At 58.7% G+C, this 12069-nt stretch overlaps 1 protein-coding gene across 1 annotated transcript in view; it reads right to left on the minus strand.

Moving 5' to 3' along the window:
• The window catches only part of CROCC (ciliary rootlet coiled-coil, rootletin), a 41131-nt gene extending 29646 nt beyond the window's left edge, over positions 1–11485 (minus strand). Inside the window, exons 1-9 of the mRNA XM_028108538.1 lie at positions 11426–11485; positions 10685–10829; positions 9382–9536; positions 4457–4642; positions 4277–4360; positions 4142–4203; positions 3893–4058; positions 3228–3334; positions 394–618 (exon numbers count right to left, since the gene is read on the minus strand). Coding sequence (XP_027964339.1) covers positions 394–618; positions 3228–3334; positions 3893–4058; positions 4142–4203; positions 4277–4360; positions 4457–4642; positions 9382–9536; positions 10685–10829; positions 11426–11485 — 1190 coding nt within the window. The remainder of the gene's footprint in view (positions 1–393; positions 619–3227; positions 3335–3892; positions 4059–4141; positions 4204–4276; positions 4361–4456; positions 4643–9381; positions 9537–10684; positions 10830–11425) is intronic.
• Between the last annotated feature and the right edge of the window lie 584 nt (positions 11486–12069).

Raw genomic sequence — 12069 nt, forward strand, 5'->3', positions numbered from 1 at the left:
TCAGGGAGGGACCCTAGCATCCACGTCCCTAGCTGTGTGACCTTGAGCAAGTCACTCCTCTCTGGACCTCAGACTGCTCGTCTGTAAAAGGAGAATGAGGTTGCCACTTGCTTTATCTCGTGGGAAGGCACTCTGGGACTCGTCCAGGTCTCAGGAGCTAGGAGCATAAGCTCTAGCATCAGTGGGTTAAACTGCTCATTAATGTGCCCCGGACAAGAGGCTCCCGAACCTCAGTCTCCCCCTCTGTCACACAGGGTGTCGAGGCAGACTGACTGAGCTCACACAGCGGAGAAGGGCCCATCCCCCAGTGAACAGACACTCATTCCTCCCTGCATCCCCAGATGCGCACTCTACAGGGAAGCCTGCTTCCTGTGCTGCCTACCAGGCACCCACCTGGCACTGAGATTGGCCTTGTCCATGTTGCTCTGCACCTGCAGCTGGGCCAGGTCCTTCTCCTGGAGCACCCTGTCCCGCAGCTGCTCCTCCAGCAGTGCCTGCTTCTCCAGGGCCGCCTCGGCCCGGCTCTCAGCCAGCCGCAGGCTGGTGCTCAGCCCCAGGTCTGCTTCCTGGATGGCCCTTGAGGTCCGGGCCAGCTCCCCTCCCAAGTGCAGCAGGTCCCTGGTGGAGAGAGCACAGGACAGGCATGGGATGGGGGCAGGCTCCCAAGTATAAATTAAAACTATCCCAGGATGCTATAGTGGGATGTCGCTATCAGATTGGCAAAAAAAGAGAAAAGTCACATAACACACACTGTAGGTGAGACTATGGGGAAACAGGCCCTCCCGGAGACGGGTGGCATGAGGGTAAGTGCGTGTAACCACAGAGCACAAGCAGGGGGAGGGGCAAAGGGAGAGGGAGACGCAGGCTCCCCACTGAGCAGGGAGCCCGATGTAGGGCTCCATCCCAGGACCCCAGGATCATGACCTGAGCCGAAGGCAGATGTTTAACCAACGGAGCCACCCAGGCGCCCCAAAAGAGGGCCTACTATTACATAAATGTGGTATATCCGTCCAATGGAATACTCTGTAGCCAAGAAAAACGGGGAAGCTGTTCAGAGTTTGATATGGAGCTACCTCCCAGTTCTAACTATTAGGTGAAGACAGCGTCTTCAAGAACACAAAGGCGAAATTCCACCAAGAGCATGGAGCAAAGGGGGTGGGGGAGGGAGAGAAAGAGACACAGAGAGAGAGAGAATGTGTGTGTGTGTGTGTGTGTGTGTGTGTGTGTGTGTGTGTGTGTGTGTGAGTGATCTGCTGTATTTGCTTGTATAAAATAAGCCTGGAAGGTCATGTAGGAAACTGGTTATATCACTTGCCTCCAGGAAGGGAGGGAAGCCTCTGGGCCAGAAATGGGGAGGGGGGAGACTTTTCACTTTACACCCTTTTGAAATTTGAACCATGTGAATATGTGAGTTATTCAAAGTAAAATGTTAAATTTTTAATTTTTTTTAAGATTTATTTATTTGAGAGAGGGAGAGAGTTGGGGGAGGGGCAGAGAGAATCCAAGCAGACTCCACACCAAGCATGGAGCCAAAACCAAGAGCTGGACGCTTAACTGAGCCACCTAGGGGCCCCATACCTCAATAACGCTTTAAAAAAATTAATCTTAAAATGAAAGTAAGTAAAGGAGTGCCTGAAACCCAAACCTGAATCTGATCAAGAATTAAATTCAGGGGCACCTGGGTGGCTCAGTTGGTTAAGCGTCTGCCTTCGGCTCAGGTCATGATCTTTGGGTCCTGGAATCAAGCCCTGCATTGGGCTCCCTGCTAAGCAGGGAGCCTGCTTCTCCCTCTCCCTCTGCTCCTCCTCCCTGCTCATGCTCTCTCTCACTATCTCTCTCTCTCTCAAATAAATAAATAAAATCTTTAAAAAAAAAAGAATTAAATCTAACATCCAATTTACAGGAAATACAGGGGACAACGGTGTTAAACACCACCTCAGAGTCCAGACTGTGGGAATCTCTTAGGACAACAGTCCCAGTTTCCTTTTTTAAAATTATTTATTTACTTATTTGAGAGGGTGAGAGAGAGCGAGCACGCAAACACAAGAGCAGGGGTAGGGAGAAGCACACTCTCTGCCGAGCAGGGAGGACGACATGGGGCTGGATCCCAGGACAGCGGGATCATGACCTGAGCCAAAGGCAGACGCCTAACTGACTGAGCCACCCAGGCACCCCCCCAACTGTCCCAGTTTCCTAAACAAATAAATGAAAAGACTTAAAACACAAGTCAGCCAATCACATTTGGTGAGCATTCTATGGGTCCTAATTCAAATAAATTTTAAAGACAAGAAGGGACCCATCTGTGACACTGATCAGTCAACTGGAAATCTGGACACTGAATATCCAATGACTTTTTTTTTTAAACAAAGTTTTAATGCAGAAAAAGAAAGGAATTGATCTGCCTGCCTCAGCTCTCCCCACAGCCTCACCTGCTCAAAGATCAAGACCACGCTCCCCTGCTGACGTGGGCCTTTGAGGCTCTCCCAGCCTGACCTCCCTTCCCCTGCCTTTTGCTTCAGCCCCACTAACTGCCATGTCCTCCTACCTCCAAGCCTTTGCTCCCACTTTTCCCTCTGCCTGGAGAGCCCCTGGCTCTGCTAGTTAAAATCTTACCCAGCCCTTGAGGTCAGTGCACATTCCATCTCCTCTGTGAAGTGTTTCTCTGACCTCCCCAACTCTACCATCCTTCTGAGAATCTGGGATATTCTCTGTTCTATTTCCATGTCACTCACCACTCACTTCCTCAGTCTAGAATTTTGGGAGTCCATATCTTTTCATCACTAGAGCTTGTGAGGTCCTGTAGCAGAAGCTGAATATCCTAGTGGATTAAAAGCAGGAGCTATAAATCCTGACTCGGCCACTTAGTTACTGCTGTGTGACCCTGGGAAGGTCACTCTACCTCTCTGAGCCTCAGTGCCCTCATCTATAAAAGGGGGATTATTATAGTTCCTACCTCACAGGGACGCTGTAGATTTCAGAAAAAATAAAATGGCCAAAGAGCCTAGCTCAGAGTAAACTCCTAGTAAATGCTGACTGCCATGATGGTGGTAGGAGTTCATTATTACTAGTTGTTTCTGCATCTCCACAGAGCCGGGCACACAGTAGGTGTGTTGGATTGGACTGAAGTTCAACTGAGTTGAGCTGAATTCAACTTAAAAAGCGGGGCTATCTCCCAGCTGCTGCAGCGTCTCCCCCGGCCGTCCCTCCGCCAGCCGGGCCTCACTCACCTCTCGGTAGACATCTTCACCTCGCTGACCAGCCGACGGACCCCCACAACCTGCCTCCAGAGGAGGAGCAGGCGGCTGTGCTCGTTGCTGAAGTAGGTGTTGAAGGACTGGAGGGAAGGCGGGCTGAGTGAGGGCCGGCCCCGCCCCCGCCCCGGCCCCGCCCCGCCTCCTCCCCCAACTCCGATGGGAGGGTCCCGGGAGGCCGGGTGGCCCAGGAAGTGGGTCTTCCCCTGGGCCAGCGCCCGGCCAGCGCCCAGGGGAAGGGCGGGAGCTGTCCCGCTCAGGCTCTGGAGCCTCCTTCCCGCACAGGGAACTGGGTTGCAACGCCTCGACCCGCTGAGGCTGCAAGACGCAGTGCAAAGGTCAGAAAGTGCTGGAGCCCCAGGTTTGCATCCCAGCTGCCTGCGGCATCATTGAATCACCGTGGGCAGGTTACTTAACTTCTCTTTAAATTGAGCGTGACAGCACCTACCACAGTTATGATGAACAGAGGAGAAAATGCACGCCAGGCACGCGGTCCGGGCTAAGCAAGGCCAGCTGTTATCCTCTCCTAAAGGGCTCACCCGCCGGCACAGCCTCCCTCTCCTGACCACCGCCCCGTCCTACCCCTCGGGTCAGGCTGGGCCCCTGAGGCCCCACTGGCCTCCCAGCACCCCCATGCCCACCTCCTCCTCACGCCTCCACGCCGCCTCCCGCTGCTCCAGCTCCTTACGGCAGCGTGTCCAGTCGGTAGTCACCTTGCGTACGTCCTCACTCAGAGCCTGGTTGGCCGAGCTCGCCTGGTCCAGCTGCTCTCGGAGCATGGCATTCACCTGGGCCAGGCTGGCACTCCTGGGGGGTGCAGAAGGGACCGGTGGGCACACGGCAGGAGAGGACAGCCCTGGCAACCCCGCGCCCTCCCGGCCTTGCCCCACCTCTGCTGCTCCTCCTCCAGGCGGACGAGGGCGCTCTCCAGGTCGCCGCTGCGCTCGGTGTCCTGGCAGGGAGAAGGGGGCATCAGCTTGGGCAAGCAGAGGGAAGGGCCTGCCTTGCCCCACTCCGGCACCCACCCTCAGCCGCTGCTGCTCCAGCTCTGTGGATCTCTCTATCAGCTGCTGCTCCAGCTCCGAGCACTTCTTCTTGTACTGGAGGGTCTGTGGATGGGTGCGGAGTGGAAGATTAGCCCCAGGGGAGGGCGGCAGGGCACAGCGAGCACATGGGGGACGGGAGCAGGAGTGGGCGGCCCTGACCTTGGCCTGCAGCCGCTGCACCAGCTGGGCCTGCCGCTGCTGGCCTTCCTGGTAGGCCTGCAGCTTGCGCCGGTAGGAGGCCTGCTCCTCCTGCAGCTGCCTCCGCAGCTCCACGCTCTGCCGTACCAGCCCCCTGGGCTCGGGTGTTTCCAGCTCCCCAGACTCCAGCCGCACAGCCTGCTCCAGCTGCAGGGAAGGTCCCTGGGTGAGAGGCCCGGGCCTCCCGGGAAGGCAGGCACAGAACTCTACAGAGGATGCCAGGCTGGGCCCGGACCCACAATGCCTTGCAGGCATATATGGGCAAGCCCAGGGTGTAAAGCACATGTGCACAGGGTAATGCGGCTGTGCATGGACACAGGCTGAGCATGCATGGACGCACAGACAAAGCACGGGTGGACACATGCAGGTGGGCCCACGAACATGTGCATGCAAAACACAAAGCTGCACGGGGTTGGCGGGGAGGGGAACTTTACAGGCCCTCCGTGCACTTGCGTGGGGGCACCATGAGCCTCTCCGCCAAACACCTAACCCAGCTGTGGTTGATTATTAGCAACATGCCTATGTCTCCCCATCCCCACCCAACGTGAGCGCAGGAAAACCTAGATTTTTGTTCTCCATCGTATCTCAGACCCAGGAGAGTGGCAGTGGCATGTTTGTTGAATCATGAATTAATCGCATGAACACATATGAATACATTCAAACAGAGGCAAAAATATACGCATGCATATCTGAGCTTAGAGACATGCACACACATAAGGCACAGTGGCAGTCTCAAACATTCCCGGGGTGACACAGACGAACACCCCGCCCCCACTCCCCACACCCACAGCGCTCTGTAAGAGGCACACACTCTAACGAAGGGCGCGCTTATATGGAAAGCTGCCGTCAGCACCCTGCTCCGCCCCCAGGAGGCTGGCAGCCCCTTCATTATCAGACCCTGGGAGCACAGGCTGGATGCCTGCATGCCTGCGTTGTCATCATCTGTTGCTCTGGCTGAGTCTCCTAACCCCTCAGGCACCTGCTGGTCCCAGGGGGCCCTTCAGTCTCCTTGAGCTGTTGGGGAAAGGAGGAGGGAGCAGGCAGCTGAGGATGAGCAGGACTGACAGAGGAGTGACAATGCCTAGGGTGAACCAAGGGGAAGAGAGCCCAGCCTGGCTGATCCTGCCCCAGGCCCACACTCACCATCCACCTCCCCAGTGCCTGGCCGGCTAGCCCATGCACGCCATTCACATGCCCTCCCACACCAGGGCCCAGGGAAGCCAACAGCAAGGGCAACTGCTCTCACCCTGGCTAAATAACGGGACCAGGCCAGGCCAGCCCTCAGGCCTACATTCACCCGGTATGCCCGGGAGCCCCTCGACGAGCCACCGACCATGCTAACAACCTGCTCTCTACCCCATGCGCTGGGGTCAGTGCCAGAGCAGGGCGGCAGTGACCACTGGGGTGCCGCCCATAAAGAGGGGCCAGTGGGGAATGCTTGAGGGCTTCTGCCTGGAAGGTAGGCTGCAGGCTCGTGATCAGTGTCTCCATGGAGTCTACGTAAGTCAGGTGACAGGATAGTGTCTGCATCCGAGCGTGACAGCACTGAGACCCCGCGTGTTGTGCATCAATGCCCATGCACCTCACTGGCTGTGGCTGGGCTGTGTTTTGTCATTTGTCTCCACGTGGGACCCTGTGTGTCTTTGTGTCTAGGCCTTCACAGGGACCTCAGTGAGTGCCCATGTGTTCACGTGTTTGCTTTGTTTTTTAAAGATTTTATTTATTTATTTGAGAGAGCAATACAGAGATAGTGAGAGAGAGCACAAGCGGGGAGAGGGAGAAGCAGGCTTCCCGCAGAGCAGGGAGCAGGGAGCCCGACGTGAGGCTCAGTCCCAGGACCCTGGGATCATGACCTGAGCCGAAGGCAGACGCTTAACCGACTAAGCCCCCCAGGCACCCCTGTTCATGTGTTTTTATGTCTGCGTGCAGACCTGTAAGTGGGCAGGGCTGGGGAGCGTGTCTGGGCTCCACATGTGTCTGCAGCATATGCGTCTCAGCAACTCTATGCAGTGTGCAGGCATGCAGCATACCTCTGTCTGGCTGTGTGTGTCCCCGAGACGTGAGACCCTGTTTTGCGCTGTCTGCAGGATGGGGTAGCTCAGTGGTGTGGCTGTGCGCCTGGGCAGTATGTGCTGTGAATGGGGGCAGGGGGGGACTGTGTGGCGTCTGGCTGCGGGGGAGACTTATGCTGTGTCCACTCCACGAATCGGAGTGTATCACTATGGGGGACTTGTGTTTCCATGTGATATCTGTGTGTGTCCGGGTGGGGTCTGATCGGGGCCCCTGCTTTGTGTGCTTTACACATCTGTGTGAAGCAGGTGCTATTTGCTGCTGTGATTTAGGGGGGTTCAGGCAGTCGTTGGGTGCTCTACAGGCTTCCACAGTGCTCACAGCCAAGCCCCGGGCCCCTCCCGGCCACACCTCGCCCCTTTGTACAAACTTCTCCCCTCACAAAACAGCCTTTCAGTTTAACTTGTAATTCAAAAGGGAAAGAGGCGAGTCACCAAGCTGAGGATGAAAGAAGTTTACTGTCTCCCCTAGCAACCGCTGTCCTACTACCCGCCATTCATTCACTCACTCGGTCCAGGTTGCCATGGACACTGGGGGAGCCCAGGGGGCGTGGCCTGCCTTCCTTCCCTTCCCATTCCCAGCTGCCTCGCCCAACACCTGCTCCTCAGGGACAGGAAGATGGGGGGGGCCTGGGTTCTCCTTCTGACCTGGGAGGTGGCCACGGGGAGCCCCCGCCTCAGTTTCCCTACATGCAGTCAACAGGACACAGATCCTGACCTCTCCTCCACTTCTTTTTCCCAGGGATGCCGTGGGGTTGCAAGGGTCAGAACAACCTCACTGATGGGTCTCCAAACAGCCCACATGTAACAGTTATGGCCACACGGGCCGGCCCTGCCACCTGCACCATGGGAACAAGCGGGCAACAGGGTCAGAGTGTCACAGGACCACAGAGCCCGGACCGGGGGCCTTAACCCAGCTCCACCGCTGACCATGGGGCCTATCAAGCCCTGCTCTGGGCCTGCTTCCCCATCTGTAATAAGGCGATCTCCAGGCTCTGGTGTTCTCCGGGAGGCCATGCCCCAGGACAGGCCTGGAGATCACTCTCATCCAAACCCCACCTGCAGGCTGGGGGCCTCACTCACACCACCTCACACTGAGAAAAGTGAAACACCCGGCTCCCTCTACATGCTATTCAGGGGCCTCCCCAGCCACAGGAGGGAATCTTCTAGACTAACGCAGCACCCCCCACAGCCCCCCCACCACCCTTTGGCCTGCTGCAGCCCTAGCCTCAGCAGCTGTGTCTTAGCAGAAAAGAAACCTGCCACCTCCCACCTCTCGTTCTCTTCCCCCGCCAGCTTGGGCGGGGGCGGGGGGGGGGCGGCACACCAGCTTCATTGTCAGTCAGAAGCTGGCATTTAAGAGACAGCCCCCAGGGGGCCTGACACTGTGCCAGTGGCCAAAAGATGAGAGGGTGCTAAACTGGAGGAGGGCTGGCTCAAGGCCCCGTCACCCCCAACAACAGGAGATTCGGGCCAGCCCACTCTCCATACCTCCTGCAAACCTGAGAAAACTAGCTCTGCACTGTCCCCAGCACTACGGGCCACCCCAGGCCCCCTGCGCTGCTCCTCTGCAAGTCTCAACAAGTCGGGGGCCTATCCAGGCAAGCCAATGCCAGGACAATGGCACACCCCGCAACCACACACATAAATGCACGCCCCTCTTCCCAACATGAGTAGGCAAGCCCCTGAGTGACAGGCCCAGCCCAGGGATCCTCGGCTAACGTGGTTCTGCCTAGCGCACAGGGGGCTCTGGGCTTCAGTCTCCCATTTGTTACATCCAGAGGCTCATGTCCAAGGTCCTTCCAGCTTTCCAACTGCCCCCCGCCCCCCCGCCCCGGAACTCCCAACACACCCAGAAAACAAAACAGCAATGCACAGCCCTGGGCTGGGGGTCGAGAGCCTGAGCCTTCACGAGCCTTCAGCAGCTGTGTGACCCCAAGCCCGGTGCGGTCCCTCTCGGAGCCTGCTATCCCTTCTGTTAAATGAGCATCACACTGGTCTCAACCCTGGGGCAGCAAACGTGAAGCACTGAACAAGCGCCGGGCCCAGAGGAAGGCCTCAATAAACAGTAGTTACTGTGATGACTGTCACCACCCACACATCTCCCACCTAGACACTCCCTCCCTCGGGCAACTCTCTCACCAACTTCCGGCCACCACCCACTCCTTAGCGTCCACTCTCACAAGCCGGGAGCCCCAAAGGAGGCAGTGCAGTCCCGGCCCAGGCCCTGGGGTCCCCACAAGCCTGCAGCACAGGTGCCTGGGGAATGTGAGTCCTGTCTGGACGTGGAGGCTGGCCTGGCTTCTCCTTCCTTCCTTGGCGAGGCCTCACCCCCGTGGGGAGCGGCTGCAGGTCTGCGGCTGCCCCAGACGGCCGGCGGAACGCTGCCCACGCCTACTCCGGCCTGCCTGCCTCAGTGTCCAGCCGCCGCTGGCCGGACCCCAAGACCCCTGTACACGGGAGCACAGAGAGATGGCCAGACACTCGAGGGGTGGCAGGGGCCTCTAAGGGTCTTACTCTCTGTCCCCACCCCAAGCAGGCGTGGGACAGATAGGAGTGAGATACCCTGGTGACAGGCACTTTATTCCATCAGCTCGTTGACTCCTCCCAAGCCCACATCATATCAGCATCCCCGCGACAGAAAACAGACTGGGAGGGCACAGTGTTTTGCTCAAGGCCACTCACGCTGGCAGGGCCACGGTGGGCACCCAGGCCAGCCTGACTCCGGGCCCACCTTCAGCCCAGTGCCCGGGCCCGGCCCGGCTGTCTCCCGGCCCTCGCCTCAGGGGAGCACCCTGGCCCTGAGGCAGCACCCACCCTCTCGCTGACCGCATTGTACTTGATGGCCAGCTCATCACGCTCTGCACGGCTCTGGGCCAACAGGTCCTCCACACGGGACAGCTCCTGCTGTAGCAGCTGGTTTTCCTCCTGCAGTGACAGCATGGACGCCATCTCTGGGGCCGGCAGCGGGGCTGGAGAGGGACAGCAGACATAAGGTTGGCTCCCCCCGGGGCGCAGGGGGGCATCCTCCCACGACATCCAACACCGGAGGCGGGAAGGGGCCTGGGCCCCTGAGCAGCAGCAGAGCACACACAGAGCTGAAGAAGGGGCTGGGGGGCGCGGCTGGGGGCAGAGAGACGAGCCTGGAGCTAGACTCAGAGTGGACACGACCAGAGCGGAAGGGTGGCCCCAGCAGGCCCAGAACGTGCGGGAGGGAGGCTCGGTCTAGGAGGCAGGGACTAGACCTGAGTTCTAGCTCCTTCGTTCTCCAACTGTTACTCATCTCTGGGCCTCAGTTTTGCTGATCTGGAAATGAGTGGAACGGGTAACCAGACCCCACCAGGAGAGTGGGGAGGCCTCACTTAACACGTAACTTCTGAAGCCAGGGCTTAAGAGAGTATGGGTCGTGTTGGGAGGGGAAGGAGGAAGAAGAAGAGGGGGAAAAGGCCAAAGGGAGAAGAAGTGTCCCCCCACCCTGCGGGCTCCCCAGGACAACTGGACACACACCACAGGCCTCTAAGTCTCTCCCTGCCTGGGGCTCCTAGGGGCCCCAACATCCCTGGTCCTCCCAAGGAGGTTGAGCTTGGACAAGGACTGGGGCCAGAGCACCAGAAACACCACGAAGGAGAGCTACAGAATACACCAGCTGCGACGAAGTACACCCTTCCCAGACTCCCAAACCGCATATGAGGCTGTGGATGCCACCCACCAGGAGGAACAGGGGCCCAGCAGCCTCTCTGCCTGGGCATGGAATGGTCAGTACCACCCCTCAGACTTCTGCAAAGTGCTGCGCTAAGCTGAGCTGCCCTCCCCCTGTAATCTCCGATTCAGGCAGCTCACACACTGTCCCTGGGAGAGGACGTGGTGTCTGGGTCTAACTCTTTGCTGCGGGCTGCCAAACGGGGTGCTCATCCCCACTGTCTAGCAGCACCACATGGGGAACAACTCTGAGCAAATATACCTCTGAGCCTCCATTTCCTCATCTGTAAAATGGGTCCCTCCATCACAGGGCTGTGCCTGCCTCACGGAGAGTCCCTACTGCCCCTGACTGCGGGAAAGGGGGAGAAGAGGAGGGGTAAGGTGCAGGCAGTGCCTGTGGAAGGTGAAAGAAGAGTAGCACCTTGGCTCTCAGGCTGGGAGAGGTTGCGGGTAATAATCTCTCTGACGCAGGCAGGCAGGCGAGCGGTCCTGGGACAGTCCTGGGCTGAGTCCTGCACGCTCAGGCCCTTGTCCTGGCCTGCTCTCAGGATGCTGCTCTCCAGGGTCTGGGGGAAGGGAGGGGGGGAGAGAAGCTCTGAAGGGGACCTGGGACCCTGGGCTCCCCTGGGTGGGAGAGGAACAAAGTCCTGCGGCCCAAGGTGTGGGTGCCCAGGATACCCTCAGGAAATGCCAAATGGAGGGAAGCCTGGGAGGTAGAATGGCAAACAGCCCCATGGGAAGGCTCTCTGTGTGCCCCCTGCCCCAGGAAGGAGGCCCCACCGAGGGCCAGAGAAGCCAACCAAAACGCACGGCCCACTCACAAACCCCATCGGGGCGGCACAGTGTCGGGGGCTCCAGTCCAGCTCCAGCCCTACATGGATGGGGATTCCACTGTGCTAGCAGAGGTCACCTCAACCCTTAAATGTGGGAGCAGGGATCCCCTTTTCCCCACGGGGCACAGGGATAAGGGAGCTGTAGCAGTTGAGCCCTGAGCACCCGCTCTACCCCCCAGTTTGGCTGGGAGCTGCAAGCTGGGGCCCCTGTGCACCCCAAACCCACCTCTCCCACCCCATGACCCCAAGATGCACCTACCACTCATCCACTCCTGCTAGACGCACGCTCCCCTGCCCTGGGCAGGGTGGGCTCAGGCCTCAGGACCCACCTGGATAACGGTCTCCAGTGCCGGCTGGGCCTCCAGCGGTCCCTCCGGCCCCAAACTCATGGGGCGCAAGCTGTGGGCACCCTCCTCCAGGGCCCCACAGACCAGCTCAGCTCACCCATCCCACCGCCAGACCGCTGTGCTGAGCACAGGGCAGATTAGGCTTAAAGCCGGCCGTGCCCCCATGTGACCACCGAGGAGGGAGGGGCTGAGGGAGGGGGAGGGGCTGGGGAAGGAGAGGAGGGGTGGGATGAAGAGGGGGAGGGGATGAAGGAGGGGAGGAGGTGGGGGGAAAGGGGTAGGATGGAGGGAGGGAGGAGGGGGGCCCTAGAGCTGAGAACCCCCCCAGACCCTTCCCCCGCAACACACACACACACACACACACACACACACACACACACACACACACACACACACACACACACACACACACACTGTCCACCCTCCCCAGCTGCTAGGTCCTAGAGCCCTCCAAGCCTAGGGGGTGGGGTCAGTATCAGGAGGCGGCAAAGGCCAGTCTTAGACCTTCTTTGCTGACCCAGACGGGGGTCACGTGATTTGCTAAGCCTGTACCCCCAGGGTGCTGGGGTGACGTTTTTTCCCACAACAGGTTCAGGGCCAAGATCACAGGCTGTGGAATCGCCCAC

Source organism: Eumetopias jubatus, unplaced genomic scaffold (genome assembly GCF_037043125.1).
Source record: "Eumetopias jubatus isolate StellerSeaLion01/CBP00866 unplaced genomic scaffold, mEumJub1_p1.0 scaffold_4, whole genome shotgun sequence".
NCBI classification, from domain to species: Eukaryota; Metazoa; Chordata; class Mammalia; order Carnivora; family Otariidae; genus Eumetopias; species Eumetopias jubatus.